Source organism: Hordeum vulgare, chromosome 2H, assembly GCF_904849725.1.
Source record: "Hordeum vulgare subsp. vulgare chromosome 2H, MorexV3_pseudomolecules_assembly, whole genome shotgun sequence".
Classification (NCBI taxonomy): domain Eukaryota; kingdom Viridiplantae; phylum Streptophyta; class Magnoliopsida; order Poales; family Poaceae; genus Hordeum; species Hordeum vulgare.
The window spans coordinates 637300168-637317904 of NC_058519.1; the positions used below are offsets into that span (position 1 = coordinate 637300168).

General features: G+C 46.5%; 1 protein-coding gene across 1 annotated transcript; it reads left to right on the forward strand.

Moving 5' to 3' along the window:
* Positions 1–7039: 7039 nt before the first annotated feature.
* Positions 7040–8679, forward strand: LOC123431059 (protein ANTAGONIST OF LIKE HETEROCHROMATIN PROTEIN 1-like). The gene has a single exon (XM_045114872.1). It carries the CDS (start codon positions 7183–7185, stop codon positions 8491–8493), a length of 1311 nt encoding a protein of 436 aa, XP_044970807.1. The 5' UTR covers positions 7040–7182; the 3' UTR covers positions 8494–8679.
* Positions 8680–17737: the final 9058 nt, after the last annotated feature.

The following is a 17737-nucleotide window of genomic DNA, read 5'->3' on the forward strand; positions in this document are numbered from 1 at the left end:
ATCGGACCACACACATCGGTATGTATGATTTCCAACAAGTCACTTGCACGCTCCATTGTTCCGGAGAACGGAGTTTTAGTCATCTTGCCCATGAGGCATGGTTCGCACGTGTCAAGTGAATCAAAGTCAAGTGACTCCAAAAGTCCATCGGCATGGAGTTTCTTCATGCGCTTTACACCAATATGACCTAAGCGGCAGTGCCACAAAAATATGGCGCTATCATTGTTAACTCTAACTCTTTTGGTCTCAATGTTATGTATGTGTGTATCGCTATCAAGATTCAATATGAACAATCCTCTCACATTGGGTGCATGACCATAAAAGATGTTACTCATAGAAATAGAACAACCATTATTCTCTGACTTAAAAGAGTAACCGTCTCGCAATAAACAAGATCCAGATATAATGTTCATGCTCAACGCAGGCACTAAATAACAATGATTCAAGTTCATAACTAATCCTGATGGTAACTAAAGTGAAACTGTGCCGACGACGATTGCATCAACCTTGGAACCATTTCCTACGTGCATCATCACTTCATCTTTCGCCAGCCTTCGTCTATTCCGCAGTTCCTGTTTCGAGTTGCAAATATGAGCAACAGAACCGGTATCGAATACCCAGGCACTACTACGAGAGCCGGTTAAGTACACATCAATAACATGTATATCAAATATACATGATTTTTCTTTGGTCGCCTTCTTATCTGTCAGATACTTGGGGCAATTGCGCTTCCAGTGACCCATACCCTTGCAATAGTAACACTTTGTTTCAGGCTTAGGTCCAGCTTTGGTTTTCTTCGTCGGATTGGCAACACGCTTGCCGCTCTTCTTTGAATTACCCTTCTTGCCTTTGTCGTTTCTCTTGAAACTAGTGGTCTTATTCACCATCAACATTTGATGCTCTTTACGGAGTTCACACTCTGCGACTTTCAGCATCACAAACAACTCACCGGGAGACTTGTTCATCCCTTGCATGTTGTAGTTCAACACAAAGCCTTTATAGCTTGGCGGCAGTGATTGAAGGATGCTGTCAGTGATAGCTTCTTCCGGGAGTTCAATCCCTAGCTCAGCTAGACGGTTTGAGTACCCAGACATTTTGAGCACATGTTCACTGACAGACGAGTTCTCCTCCATCTTGCAAGCATATAATTTATCGGAGGTCTCATACCTCTCGATCCGGGCGTTCTTCTAAAAGATAAACTTCAACTCCTGGAACATCTCAAATGCTCCATGACGCTCAAAGCAACGTTGAAGTCCTGGTTCTAAGCCATACAAGACTGCACATTGAACTACTGAGTAGTCCTCCTTACGTGTTAACCAAGCGTTCTTAACATCCTGATCAGCCATAGCGGGTGGTTCATCTCCTAGCGCAGCATTAAGGACATAATCCTTCTTCCCAGCTTGTAAGATTAGCTTAAGATTACGAGCCCAGTCTACAAAGTTGCTTCCATCATCTTTCAACTTAGCTTTCTCTAGGAACGTATTAAAATTCAGGGTGACTGTCGCGTGAGCCATGATCTACAACACAAATATATTCAAAGTGGACTTAGACTATGTTCAAGATAATCAGAGTTTAACTTAATCAAATTATTCGCTAAACTCCCACTCAAAAAGTACATCTCTCTAGTCATTTGAGTGGTTCATGATCCACTTACACTAGCTCAAGTCCGATCATCACGTGAGTTGAGCATAGTTTCAGTGGTAAGCATCCCCATGCTAATCATATCATCTATATGATTCATGATCGACCTTTCGGTCTCATGTGTTCCTAAGGCCATGTCTGCACATGCTAGGCTCGTCAAGCTTAACCCGAGTGTACCGCGTGCGCAACTGTTTTGCACCCGTTGTATGTGAACGTTGAGTCTATCACACCCGATCATCACGTGGTGTCTCGAAACGACGAACTGTAGCAACGGTGCACAGTCGGGGAGAACAAAATTTCGTCTTGAAATTTTAGTGAGAGATCACCTCATAATGCTACCATCGTTCTAAGCAAAATAAGGTGCATAAAAGGATTAACATCACATGCAATTCATAAGTGACATGATATGGCCATCATCACGTGCTCCTTGATCTCCATCACCAAAGCACCGACACGATCTTTTTGTCACCGGCGCCGCACCATGATCTCCATCAACGTGTCGCCATCGGGGTTATCGTGCTACTCATGCTATTACTACTAAAGCTACATCCTAGCAAAATAGTAAACGCATCTGCAAGCACAAACATTAGTATAAAGACAACCCTATGGCTCCTGCCGGTTGCCGTACCATCGACGTGCAAGTCGATATTATCTATTACAACATGATCATCTCATACATCCAATATATCACATCACATCGTTGGCCATATCACATCGCAAGCATACCCTGCAAAAACAAGTTAGACGTCCTCTAATTTTGTTGTTGCATGTTTTACGTGGTGACCATGGGTATCTAGTAGGATCGCATCTTACTTACGCAAACACCACAACGGAGATATATGAGTTGCTATTTAACCACATCCAAGGACCTCCTCGGTCAAATCCGATTCAACTAAAGTTCGAGAAACTGACACCCGCTAGTCATCTTTGAGCAACGGAGTTACTCGTAGCGATGAAACCAGTCTCTCGTAAGCGTACGAGTAATGTCGGTCCGAGCCGCTTCGATCCAACAATACCGCGGAATCAAGAAAAGACTAAGGAGGGCAGCAAAACGCACATCACCGCCCACAAAAACTTTTGTGTTCTACTCGAGAAGACATCTACGCATGAACCTAGCTCATGATACCACTGTTGGGGAACGTCGCATGGGAAACAAAATTTTCTTACGCGCACGAAGACCTATCATGGTGATGTCCATCTACGAGAGGGGATGTGTGATCTGCGTACCCTTGTAGACCGTACAGCAGAAGCGTTAGTGAATGCGGTTGATGTAGTGGAACGTCCTCACGTCCCTCGATCCGCCCCGCGAACCGTCCCGCGATCAGTCCCACGATCTAGTGCCGAACGGACGGCACCTCCGCGTTCAGCACACGTACAACTCGACGATGATCTCGGCCTTCTTGATCCAGCAAGAGAGACGGAGAGGTAGAAGAGTTCTCCGGCAGCGTGACGGCACTCCGGAGGTTGGTGATGATCTTGTCTTAGCAGGGCTCCGCCCGAGCTCCGCAGAAACGCGATCTAGAGGAAAAACCGTGGAGGTATGTGGTCGGGCTGCCGTGGAAAAGTCGTCTCAAATCAGCCCTAAAACCTCCGTATATATAGGTGGGAGAGGGGGGGCCTTGCCTTGGGGCTCAAGGAGCCCCAAGGGGGTCGGCCGAGCCAAGGGGGGAAGGTCTCCCCCCCCAAACCGAGTCCAACTTGGTTTGGTGGGTGGAGTCCTTCTTTCCTTTCCCACCTCCTCCTTTTTTTTCTTTTCTCTTTGATTTTCTTCCTATGGCGCATAGGGCCTTCTTGGGCTGTCCCACCAGCCCACTAAGGGCTGGTGTGCCACCCCCAAGGCCTATGGGCTTCCCCGGGGTGGGTTGCCCCCCCGGTGAACTCTCGGAACCCATTCGTCATTCCCGGTACATTCCAGGTAACTCCGAAAACCTTCCGGTAATCAAATGAGGTCATCCTATATATAAATCTTCGTTTCCGTACCATTCCGGAAACCCTCGTGACGTCCGTGATCTCATCCGGGACTCCGAACAACTTTCGGTAACCAACCATATAACTCAAATACGCATAAAACAACGTCGAACCTTAAGTGTGCAGACCCTGCGGGTTCGAGAACTATGTAGACATGACCCGAGAGACTCCTCGGTCAATATCCAATAGCAGGACCTGGATGCCCATATTGGATCCTACATATTCTACAAAGATTTTATCGTTTGAACCTCAGTGCCAAGGATTCATATAATCCTGTATGTCATTCCCTTTGTCCTTCGGTATGTTACTTGCCCGAGATTCGATCGTCAGTATCCGCATACCTATTTCAATCTTGTTTACCGGCAAGTCTCTTTACTCGTTCCGTAATACAAGATCCCGCAACTTACACTAAGTCACATTGCTTGCAAGGCTTGTGTGTGATGTTGTATTACCGAGTGGGCCCCGAGATACTTCTCCGTCACACGGAGTGACAAATCCCAGTCTTGATCCATACTAACTCAACGAACACCTTCGGAGATACCTGTAGAGCATCTTTATAGTCACCCAGTTACGTTGCGACGTTTGATACACACAAAGTATTCCTCCGGTGTTAGTGAGTTATATTATCTCATGGTCATAGGAACAAATACTTGACATGCAGAAAAACAGTAGCAACAAAATGACACGATCAACATGCTACGTCTATTAGTTTGGGTCTAGTCCATCACGTGATTCTCCTAATGACGTGATCCAGTTATCAAGCAACAACACCTTGTTCATGATCAGAAGACACTGACTATCTTTGATCAACTGGCTAGCCAACTAGAGGCTTGCTAGGGACGGTGTTTTGTCTATGTATCCACACATGTAAATGAGTCTTCATTCAATACAATTATAGCATGGATAATAAACGATTATCTTGATACAGGAATTATAATAATAACTATATTTATTATTGCCTCTAGGGCATAATTCCAACATAATTATCTACACACCTCATTCGCTTGCAAATAACGAGACCAAGGGGATTGACAACCCTCTTGCCCGCATTGGGTGCAAGTTGTTTGTTCTTTTGTGTGCTGGCGTTGAAGACGGTTGTTGATTGATATTCCTATTGGTTCGATAAACCTTGGTTTTCCATTCCTCTTCACGAAAACCCAACGCAGATCACGAGTATCAATATAGTATCATGATACTTAATCCTTTCTTTCCTCATTTATTGCGTGCCACCTCATCAAGAACGCCTAGTTGACATGTATACATGATACGCCATTGCCTAAACCCTTCAAACTTCAAACACGACTAAAAAACAAGAGTTGAAAAAGTTTGCATTTCTATTGGATCAAAAACATATGTGCAGGAGGAAGCAAGCAAATAAAAAGAGGAAGTTCGAGAAACTAGCATTAATATCGCAAAATTGTTACTTCCTTTGTAAAGAACTATAAGAGCGTTTGGATCACTAAAGTAGTGATAATCAATCTTATATCATCAAAGGACCCCAAAGAAAAAAATACAACCAAGACCTTTTTTTGCACATAGGACACCCAAAGTGACACAACAAGCACGATCCATTCATGAAGCAACATGTGACCTTGTGAGAGATTCTGAGGCGACCATTTCGACCAAAACCTTGTCGAACTTATGGAAGGGGAAGAGGCGCCCCTTTTTAAGAGGTTGGAGATGGAAGGAATGCAGACAGTGCTATGTAGACCAACAGTCAACAATCAAGCATAGCTATCCATAATACATATCAAAGACATGTGATGATTGGATCATCAACTCCAACCGGCGATATCAATGTTGTGAGATGAAGATCATTCGAGCCCACTATCATACAAAACTAGGTCCAAATATAAGAAGGACGGACACAAATATGATTTCGGCCGTCCATGTCACCATGACGACGAATAAAGAAGGAAGGCATCTGCATCAGCTCGGTACATTTACTGTAGGAGTTGCCACCGGATCCACCTCCATTAGTTTTTATTCACCATGAAAGACGAACAGGGAGAGCACTGAACACATTTCATGAGCGCCAGTGAGAAGCTCCAAAACGCTATAAAGGCATACACCACTAAGGAAAAACCTTACCTAAGCCAAGACCCTCTACATGTAACGGCAATCTGGTCTTCTCTTCATCCCCACTCCGTTAGAGTACGTCGTTGGAGAAGAATGTGAGTGGAGCCAGGAAACTACAAGCAACACTTGACCCCATCGAAAGGAGGAGTGAGAAACAAAGGATGCAAATAAGAGCGAGACCATCTGTGTCTCAGTTTTAACGAGACAGATGAATGACCCACGTCAAGTGACACCGTAGCGGGTCGGCCTATTAGTTGTTACGAACATTAGTTTAGTTCGTTTGTCTATTTATTTTTTCCCTTTTTATTTTCACCTTTCCTATGTTTTGATACATATTATGTTTCCTCTCTTACTTTTATTTTTTCAATTTTTATTCCTATATTTTTATTTTTCAATTTCTATATATATTAAAATTAAATTACATAGAGTTTTGAAAACGTACACCGCACATTTAAAAATTCGTGTGACTAAAAATATGTTTCATGACATTTAAAAAATGTCTCACTTTTAACTTAATAAAGTCTTATGACATATATTTGTTGTGTGCAATTATAAAAATGTTTTAACACTTAAAAATGCTCATGTTTGTTCAAAAAATGTTCAATATGTGTTTAAAATTGTTAAGTTTGTGTTTCAAAAAAAGGTTCAATGTGTATTTAAAAAAAATCAATACATGTTTTATAAATTCTAAAACATGTATTCCGATAAATATTTAACATTTACTGAAAAATATTCAACCCAAATATTCAATGTGTATTCAATAAGATGTCGAATTTACTGAAAAAAACGGTGAATAAAGGAAAAAAATAGAGGAATGCACAAAAAAGTAGAAGAAGAAAACCACGTGGAAGCTCACCGGCCAAAATCGGGTGGATGTTTAGAATATTCGCAAAACCCTTTTCATGGATCGGCACCGCTCAGCGTTAAAGCCTCCCTTGTAGTAACTCTCTCGCTCTCTTATTGGGGCATTGGGGAGGCCATTTTCTTCTAGGAGGACATGTGTGGGCCCACAGCCCAATCATAAGCACTGATGCGGCCCAACAAGGCAGGCTTATCCGCTCGTTAGACCCGCCACGACGACGATGAGAGTCTCGCACGCGTGGTGACAAGGTGGCAGCCACAATCCTGTCTCCCGATGAAGAGGAAATGCCCCCACCATCCGCTGCCTCCACTGCAACAGCAGCCGGCACGCACCACCACCGCGACCCGACCTGCAAAATATGCCATTGCATTGCATCGGAGGCCCATCCATGCCGTCGCCACTCCCGATGCTCGCTCGCTCGGCGCGCCCAGAGCATGGGAGCCCACCGCCCGCCTTAAACCCACCCCACCACCCCGCTCTCCCAGTCTCCACTCTCCACTCTGGAGTGACCCACACCAGTCCAGGCTCAGCTCACTCACACGTCGCCATCCCAGTAACCGCACCCCGCCCCGCCGCCCCTCCCGCAAAAAACCAACGGTTCCCCCGCGGCACCCCCACCCCACTGACCAACGATGGTCGCCGCCGGCCGCAAGCGCTCCCGCCTGGCGCCCCGGTCGCCGGCGACGCGCCCCCGGTCGCCGCCGCCGCAGCTGACGGCGCTGCTGGCGCAGCTGGCCACGTCGGTGTCGCTGGCGCTGCGCTTCGCGTCGGACCGGGACCTGCTGCTCCGCCCGTCCCAGGCGCTGGCGCTCGACCCGCTGCTCCTCGCCGCCGCGCGGGCCGTGTCCCGCCTCCTGGCGCTCCTCCCGCTCCACCTCCAGACCATCACGCTCACCTCGCTCTCGCTCTCCCCGCCCACCCCGCCGCCCTCGCTGCCCTCCTCCTGGTTCCTCCGCCTCGTCTCCGCCTCCCCCGCCCTCCCGGACTCCGCCTGGCGCGACGCCTTCCGCATGTCCCGCCCCGCCTTCTACGCGCTCCTCCGCTCCCTCGCGCTCCCCGACCCCGCCGACCCCGCCGCCGCCTCCTCCTCCCTTTCCCTCCCTGCCGACCACAAGCTCGGCGCCGCGCTCTACCGGCTCGCGCACGCCGCGCCCGCGCGCGCCGTGGCGCGCCGCTTCGGCCTCCCGTCGCCCGCCGACGCGGCCCGCGCCTTCTACGAGGTCTGCCGCGCCGTCGCCGACCGCCTCGCGGCCCTGCTCGACCTCGCCGCGCCGGACCGCATCTCCCGCGCCGTCCCCGGCTTCTGCGCGCTCTCCCTCCCCAACTGCTGCGGCGCGCTCGGGTACGCGCGCTTCGGGGGCGCCGCGGTCACCGCGCAGGCCCTGGTCGACGCCGAGGGCCGCTTCCTCGACGTCTCCGTCGGCTGGGACCCGTCCGAGGCGCCGCCGGAGGTCCTGCCGCGGACCAAGCTCTACACCTCGCAGTCGCTCGTGCTCGCCAACGCGCCCCACGGCGAGCTCATCGGCGGCTCCGTGCCGCGCTACTTCCTCGCGCCCGCCTGCTGCCCGCTGCTGCCCTGGCTCGTCACGCCCTACAGGGACGCCGGCGACGACGGCACGTCCAAGGAGCGCATCTTCAACGACGTGCACGCGCAGGGGGCGCGGCTGGTGAGGAGCGCGTTCGGCCGCGTGCGCGCGCGGTGGCAGCTGCTCGAGGAGTGCTGGAAGGGCGAGTGCCAGGAGGCGCTGCCGTACGTCGTGGTCGCCGGCTGCCTGCTGCACAATTATCTCATCAAGTGCGGCGAGCCGATGCCTGACGCGGCGGCTCCGGTGGACGCCGGCGCCGACGCGTTTGCGGACTTCGAGGGGGAGAATGACAAGGAAGGGGAGAGGATCCGGGATGTTCTTGCCGTGCATTTGAGCTTGGTGAGCCGTACCCAGTGAGGCAGTGTGTGAGCTAGTGAGCAATTTGTGTGTGCTCTGCAGTTTTCCTTGGTGTACATATTAGTCTGAATCTGAATCCCCCAGCATCGCCTGGATTGCCCCCTGTATGAGTATGAGTATGAGTGATGCCGAGCTTCTGCCGGAGCTGCCTCTGTTCTAATGATGTACTCTTGCCGATTCAGTTGATTTTTTTTTGAACAGATTCAGTTGATTTTTAGTGTAGCGTGATGAATGCCATTCCATGTCTGGTGTTTGTAGTCTCACATAGTCTCGTGTGTCCATAGGTTAATGTAGAGCAAGAGGCTCCCGCCTATACCTGGCCATCTTTGGCAGGACCTTTTCCTTAAACCGCAAAATTGCTAAGCCCGACACAGTCATCGGACTCAATATCTAGGCCCAGGTCTGGCCCATGGGCAACGTCGGATCGGGCTTTTTCGGGCCGGATCGGGCCGACCGAGTCCGGGCTGTTCATGGCCAGATTTAGTCATGCCCGGTTCTAGTTCATTAAGAAACAAAACCAATATGCCACTGCATTTAGAGCATCTCTAGTGGGTCCCTAAAAGCTACTCCCTCCTATCCATAATAATTTTATTTCAATTCAAATTTAAACTAAAACCATGATAATTGTTATGGATCGGAGGGGAAATTTGCTAAATTTAAGGGAAATATTTGTTGGTTTTCTGGAAAGGCTATGAACCCCTCTGGCGGCGACTAGGGTTTCAATGTGGAACTCCTCTAGCAACGACTAGGGTTTCGACTTGAAACCCTTGACGGCGCTTACGAATCTCATCGACAAGGCACTCACGTACATTGGGGGGGGGGGGGCGTTCTCTTCTGCACGGTGGCTCTTGGACGGGGGGGGGGGGGGGGCAAGTCACCCGGATCGGCTAGGTCTCAATTAAAAGAAGCTTTAGGGAAACTTCAAACTTTACATCTCGAAGGAGGACGGTACACTTCTGCTGACCGATGATCGTGTTGAGGGTTGGCTGGTGAAGTGGTTGTTGGCAGTTGGGAAGATTCTCTACCTCAATCAGTTTCATATTCAAACAATAACCAACGCTCTTCAGTTGGCATCGGAAAATCCAAGGAGACTTCAATTCCACTTGGTTGGATCCAATATGTTCATGGCTGAATTTGGAATCAGAGGGATATATATCGAGTCTAGGGCGGATCATCGTCGCATGTCAGCAAGAACTCGATAATCCTTGCTGAGTTCGAGGATTGTATGAGGGTGGATGGGCTCAAGTTCAATCCGCTCCAGGTGTGGGCTAGGGTTGTCTATGTCGTATAATTTGAGGGGTGATGCATGGGTGTCGTTGATTGCTCAACAATTGATAAGAATGCACAATTAGCAAAGTTTGATCGCACCGGGGAATTCCATTGTGCTAGGGTTACTATTGATGTGGAGGTGGATCCTGATTGACTCGGTCGGGAGGAACAAGGTAGATTTGTATGCCATTCAATAAGAGCAAATCCCTTTTTCTTCTCTTGCGACCGTTTTGGCCATTCAGAACTGTATCGTCGAACATCTGGGTCCCGTGATGAGAATGGTGACCTTTCGTTTGGGCCTAAAATCACGACACCTGATGAGTACAAGAAACTGACAACCATCAAGAATTCATCAAAGGAACAATTATGAAATCAAGCATGAAGTGCGCAATTAAGAACTTCAACTCCAATACAAATGCATGTAAGGAAGTTAATACACTGGTGATGAACAAGAAGCAGCAAAAGCGCAAGGGAGCATCAAATCAAGTTTATAATCTATCGCAAAACCACTCCTTCCGCTGACTATCGGGGAGGGTGGAGTGAGCAATGGCTTAGGTGAACCGAGCAATCGGGATGCGAGAGCGGCCTAGTAGGTGAAGGTGATGAGTTTGTGTGAGACCCAAAGAAGAGGAAGCTTACTCGTGAACATTCGACAAAGAACGTGGAGCGGTCGTGCCAAGTCGAGTGAATTGCATTAGCTAGAACTGCTAGTGACTTGGGAACTCCGGGGGAGTTCACGAGTTTAGCAACATTCTGAATTTGGAAGGACCTGTTCCTCGCTTTTTCATGGAGATGAAGATTGGAGGTAAAAGAGTTGAGGATTTGCATAACAATTTTGGCTTCGACAAATGTTTTGCAGTGGATAGTGTTGGTTTGGGTAGTGGTATATGCCTTTTTTGGTCTAGGATGTTTCAGTTGAGCTAAAAGTAATAGTTCCGGTCATATTGATGTAATGGTGTGGAATAAAGATTAGAACTCTTCCAAAGTGGAGGTTTACTAGTTTCTATGGAGTGCAAAGAGTAGAAGATAGACAACATAGCTGGCAAGTACGTACATTGCTTGCCTAGCCACATGCGGCAAGGCTATGTATAGGGAATTTCAACGAGACTCGGTATGATTGCGAACACTTCATCATGTAACCACAACCAGAAGGACAAATGAGATTGTTTCATGTAGTAAACGATGAAGTGTTGAATAATTTAACAATTCTTTGATTGAATTAATCTAGAAGTAAATCAAGATCATGGATTAACAGTATTGAACACATACTGATATTCGATCACGTAAGCACGCACTATGCAAATAACGGACACATCAACAAAAAATGCTAGTCGGCTAACAAAGAAATAAACATGAACGGAATAAACGAGTTATACCCTCCGGTCGGTTAGGTCGAAGCCGCAACAGCGGTGACATCGACGACGATCTCCTCGTAAGCCTTCTTCTTAGCGTCGACTTGTCAGCTTTGATGGACATGGTGATGATGAAGGCGGTAAGGATGTAGATGAAGTAGTGGACGTAGATGAATAATAACAAGTAGTCGCATAGGAGACGCTCACGAAAAACCCAATTGCCATTCTCCCCATGCAAGATTGCAAAGGTCGGGGTTGTGGATGCCTGCTCTCCCGTATAGGTGTGCACACGCTGGACGGGTAGGATCATTGGTGGCAACAACAGCTAGCGGAACAACGATGGGCAGTGCACGTGGAGGCAAAGCAGATTTGATTAGATCTTCATCGCGGCTAGGGTCGCCGACGCCTCCAATATATAAGTCAGTCGGATAGGGTGATGTGGCATGGACCCAAGTCCCATTCAGCAAAAAACCACGATCTCTCATATTCGTGGCATATTTGTTAAGGACTCGCAGTTCCTGACCAACTAAAATTAACACATGTTTGACATAGGCCCGAGCTCGGCTTGACTCGTTCATGAAACACGACACATGTGTGACGCGACGCGAGGCATGGCGATGTGGGCGATATAGGAGGAGCGCGTGGGAACCACCCCTCGTCTCAAGCTCCAATAGATTGTAAAAGAGGATTCCCTATAAAAAGGGTCCAAAACTTCCTCTACGAGGGTGGTACTAAACTCCCCACCACCTAGTCATGTTACCCACATGGGACCTTAGATATTTCTTAAAATTGTTAGATGGACCGAAAGCCCACCCTACATTTCAACAACCCCCACGATATCTTGAAGGCGTATTATGTTGTTCTCTATTCCAAACACCATTTTTATATACCATTATTTTCAATGGAGACTAGTTAAGATTGAACATCCACATAGAGAAAGTAGTCAGGTTCATATAGGTGTCTTCTTCCAAATATTGCTTTGTAGGGTAGTATCTTGCTTACAGAAGCATCATAACACACTAAGACAAAAATCAACCTGCCATACGTCTTTCAAGAGTACCACATCTCCAACAATGTGGGTTATAGTAAGGTTACTCTCCTCACTTACGCGAGTAGCTTATTTTCTGAGGTCCTACTTCACACGATCTCCAATCACATAGGTTGGGTTACCACCATGGCAACTCATGTGGGTCTCATACCGTCTCCCTCGATACATTTTCTATGACAACACGAAGCCCTTTTATGGAGGGATCTACCAACTTCTTAGTTGGCTGGATATAATCCAACGCTATCACTCTAGAGTCTCTTAAACGTGTGACAAATTTTAATCTCCTTCTTATGTGCTTTGTGGATTGCATGTTGTCCTTTGAACTATTTGCCTTGACAACAACTGTCCGATTGTCACAGTTCATTATGATAGTCAAAACTTGCTTTTGAACCTCGGTCAATTCCATCAAAAGATCTCGAGTTCCGCTTCGACACCAAATGTGTCTAATTCTATGAGTTTCGTTTCCATCGTAGACCTTGCTAAGATAGGTTGCTTGCAAGACTTCGAGGAAACAACGACAACTCCAAGGAAAGTAAACACATATTCAACTGTGGCTTTCATCTCATCAACATCATAAATCTGATTTCGTATCATTATACCCTTCAAGTACTAACGGGTATCCGGTATAGTGAAGTCCATAGCTCACAACACTTGTTAGATAGCGCACGACTCTTTCAGCAACATGCTAATGTACATCTCGCGCATTGAAACAAACCGGTTTAGTTTTCTTACAACGAATGGGATGTCGACCCTTGTAGCACTCGCTAAGTACATGAGTGAACCAATAACTTGAGAGTATCTCGATTGATCTTTAGTTGCACCTTTAAACTTTGAATCTGCACACCAAGGTCATATGGCATTGGAGAAGCTTTGCAGTCTGAATATCTAAAGCGACTCAAAATATTTTAACATAGTGGATTGCAGAAGTGTGATCCCATCCTCATTATCGCTATACCACACAATGACATTTAATCTAAAAGGTGTGAGATGGAAAACACTTAACCTCCTCAATGACATTAAGGTTGGTTCCAAATATGAGTATGTCAACAACATACAAGCATAGTATAACTCCTTCGCCCCCGCTATGGCGATATTATACATATTTGTCAGCTTGATTGATAACAAAGCCATTAAAATTTAAAGTTTTACTAAAATTTTCATGCCATTCCTTAGGTGCTTCTTTCATGCCATACAAATATTTCAATAGCTTGCACATCTTTTCTTCTTGACCATCTATTACAGAGCCATATGACTGTTGCATGTAGATTTTCTCATCCAAATTTTTGTTTAGAAATGTCTGACGTCCATCTTGTGGACGAGAAGACCATGCGAGCTCATTACGGAAAGTAACACTAGAATGATGGTCACTCTGGCCCATGTGAATAAGTATCGAAGAAATATTCTCCTTTTTTGGGTATAACCCTTGGTCACAAGTCTAGCCTTATACTTTTCAATCGTACCATCAGACCTAAATTTCTTTTTGAACACACACTTACATCCGAGTGGTTTGCAACCATAGGGACATTCACTGATTTCCCATGTTTGGTTAGCCATGATCGACTCCGTCTTGCGATAGACAATATCCTTCCATTAATCACCATCTGGAGACACATACGTTTCTGAAATAGAAGTGGGAGTATTGATACGCCTTCAGCGTATCTATTTTTTTTATTGTTTCATGCTATTACCATACTGCTACGGCAACAAAAGTTCTTCCCCGGCAACGGCGCGAGAAATCCTTCTGCTACTTCTCAAACAACAGCGCCAGTAATTGACACGTTGACGGAGACTAGGCTTGCGTTGGTTTTTCCCTTGAAGAGGAAAGGGTGATGCAGCACAGGAGCAGTAAGTATTTCTCTCAGTTTGAGAACCAAGGTATCGATCCAGAAGGAGTGTCTCGTCAAGTCCAGAGTACCTGCGCAAACACAAACAAGCTTGCACCCAACGCTTCAAAGGGGTTGTCAATCCCTTCAAGATTGTTTGCAAAGTGAGATCTGAAGGCGGAAAGTGCAGCGAAGTAAAAAGTGTAAGGCTGAAAATATGGTGTGGAGTAGACCCTGGGGGCCATAGTGTTCACTAGAGGCTTCTCTCAAAATAACAAATATCACGGTGGGTGAACAAATTACTGTCGAGCAATTGATAGAACCGCGCAAAGTCAGGACGATATCTAAGGCAATGATCATACATATAGGCATCACGTCCGAGACAAGTAGACCGATACTTTCTGCATCTACTACTATTACCCCACACATCGACCGCTATCCAACATGCATCTAGTGTATTGAGTTCATGACGAACAGAGTAACGCCTTAAGCAAGATGACATGATGTAGAGGGATAATCTCAAACCAATGATTAAAACCCCATCTTTTTACCCTTGATGGCAACAACACGATGCATGCCTCGCTACCCCTTCTGTCACTGGGTGGGGTCACCGCACGGTATGAACCCAAAACCAAGCACTTCTCCCATTGCAAGAATCATAGATCTAGTTGGCCAGACAAAACCCACAACTCGAAGAGAATTACAAGGATAGAAAATCATGCATAAGAGAGATCAGAAGAAACTCAAATAAGATTCATAGATAATCTGATCATAAATCCACAATTCATCGGATCTCGACAAACACACCGCAAAAGAAGATTACATCGGATAGATCTCCATGAAGATCATGGAAAACTTTGTATTGAAGATCCAAGAGAGAGAAGAAGCCATCTAGTTACTAGCTATGCACCCGTAGGTCTATGGTGAACTACTCACGCATCATCGTAGAGGTCATGGTGTTGATGAAGAAACCCTCCGTATCCGAATCTCCCCTCCGGCAGGGCACCAAAACGTGCCCCAGATGGGATCTTGCGGAACAGAAGCTTGCGGCGGTGGAAAAGTACTTTCGATGATCTCCTGATTTTTAGGGAATTTATAGGCGCAACCCCTAGGTCAGAGGACGCCCAGGGGGCCCACAAGCCTGTGGGCCGTGACCTCCCCCCTGGCCGCGGGGTGGGGGCTGGTGGGGCCCCTGAGGCTCCCCTGCCTTGGCTCTCAAGCTTCCCGATCTTCTTCCGTTCTGGAAAAAAATCTTTTCGGGGATTTTCTTCCGTTTGGACTCCGTTTCAAAATCTCCTCTGAAAGGGGTCAAAAACATGGAAAAAACAGGAACTGGCACTTGGCACTGAGTTAATAAGTTAGTCCCAAAAAATATATAAAAGGTATGCATAACATCCAAAGTTTGACAAGATAAAAGCATGAAACCATCAAAAATTATAGATACGTTGGAGACGTATCACATACCACTTTTATATATTTTGGCAACATTTTTTTAATTTTTTATTTGAACTAACCTATTAGTCAAGTGCCAAACACCAGTTCATATTTTCAAGTGTTTTTTAAATATAGGTCAAATATTAATGGAGTCGGAATGATTTGGATTTTGTATTTTTTCTGGAATATATTTAATATTTTGGTGAAATAATCAATGCAAAGCGATGTTTATGGGCCCCACACAGCCTAGGGGCACGATCTAGGGCCCACCAGTGCCATGTGTGTGTGTGGATAGACCATAGGTCGGCTGAGGCTCTACTTGGGGCACATGGAAGCTAATCTATATTAAAAAATCATGTACAAATTCAGCCTAATCGGAGTTATGGATGTCTCCCTATTTAAGAAATGATGCTCATCCTTAGAAACAGTGCCAAAAACAGAGAGAAACCAAGGACGAGAGATCCAATCTCGAAGGGGCTCACACCCTCGGGGAGACATGGTGGCCAAGGACCAAAGGGGGAATCCTTCTCCCATCTAGAGGGAAGGCCTATCAAGAATTAGGAGGGGGGAGGCTCTCCCACCTCTCTCCCCGTCGACTTCACCGCCGTCATCAACATCCTTATGCATCTTCGTGCAGCAGTGTACTCTCTCTCTTTCACACATTGTAATCTCTATTTGAACACGGTGTTTGATGCTATATACTATTATCAATGATGTGTTGCATCTCCATTATGTCTAAGTAGTTTCTTTTTGTCCTATGGATTGATTGTGATACGGTATGGTTTATATGAGTGGTATGTTATTATGGTGTTATCCTATGGTGTGTGCCGTTTCGCATACACATGTGGGATTGATGATGTAGGGTCTTCTTTCTACCTTCTTCAAGAATGAGCGCAAAACGGATCTGAAGGAAGGACAAAAACGAGAGGAACGAGTGCCGATGGAAGTACTGTTCATCGAGCCCTTAGAAGCCACGTGAGCACGACGTCTCATTGGTGAATGGCTGAACGACATCGTCGAGTGCATCGGCGAGGGACTTGAGCTTGGCACAATAGTTGGAGATCCTCATGTCCCCTTGAGTAGTGTTGTGAAATAGAGCTAGAGAACGACTCTTCTTGTTGTTATGGAACACATTTTCTATGGCCTCCCAAATTTTCTTGCCGAAAAGCGAGAGAGAGATCGAACCATAGATCCAGGAGAGGACGATGAAGTTGTGGCGGCCCCAATGAGAGGTGGGGGAGGTGTCCGATGTGGTAGTCTTCGAGAGAACATGAACTTAGATGACATAGGGGCCGAGAGCAACGAGAAACAGATCGCGCCACTTGGTGTAGTTGGAGTCCTAAAGATCGAGAGTGGTGGGGATGAACATCTTGATGGAGGCAGCATACGTGGAGGCAGGAGGAGAGATGACGACCCTCCCCCGTTCTTCGGCTTGGCGTTGAAGTTCTTTCTCGTGGGTCTAGGTAGAGGGGTTCTTGATTTCCTCCTCAAGCTTCCCTAGTTCATTGACAGAGGCCATCATGATGGGAAGGGTCGAGGAGGTTGAGTGAAGCGACTACAAAGAGGACTAGGTAGAAGGGAAGAAGGCGGCACCGGTTAGGCACGAAAGAAGCGGCTGCTGCTAGGATTTTAGAGGGAGAGAATCGGACTGCGTGATACCATGTAAATTGTGAAAGTACTGGGTGGCTCACGCCTTTCCACAACACACCTCTCTCATATATATGTGAAGGTGATTTAACTTGGACACCAAGTCAGCTAGGAGCCGACTGACTATTGGTCTCTTACATCTACTATGGTACTACAAAGAAATTATTTTTTCCAGTGCTTACAAGTTGTTCTATCCCCGTAGAAAAAGGGCCACGTTTACGGTTTGGAACATCCACTTCATATAATTTAGACTTGTTGTTTTCTCAAGTAATTTAGACTCTCCCTATATAAACTGTTATACCCCTTTGTGTCTACAATCATCCATACTCATTCCAAGTCATTTCACCCATCCATTCCACCCCTTGCATTGCATTCCACCCACTGTTCACTCATTCCACTTCATCCATCTGTCCCCACAAAAGAGAGAGACCAAAGAGGTGTTGGGTCATTCCAAGATCACTTCTCTGATTTTTTGAAGACCAAGAACTCCCCTTTCTTAAAACCCCACACCTCAAGTTCATCTCTTTCATCGCAATTCTATCTTTATAAGAGAGAGATCCTATCGCTTCTTGAAAGATGTTTTGATTGAAGATCATTCGAGAAGTTCTTATCAAGTGACCTGCTTTAATTGTTACTCTTGGAGGGTATGCACCGACGTGTTTGCGGACTTT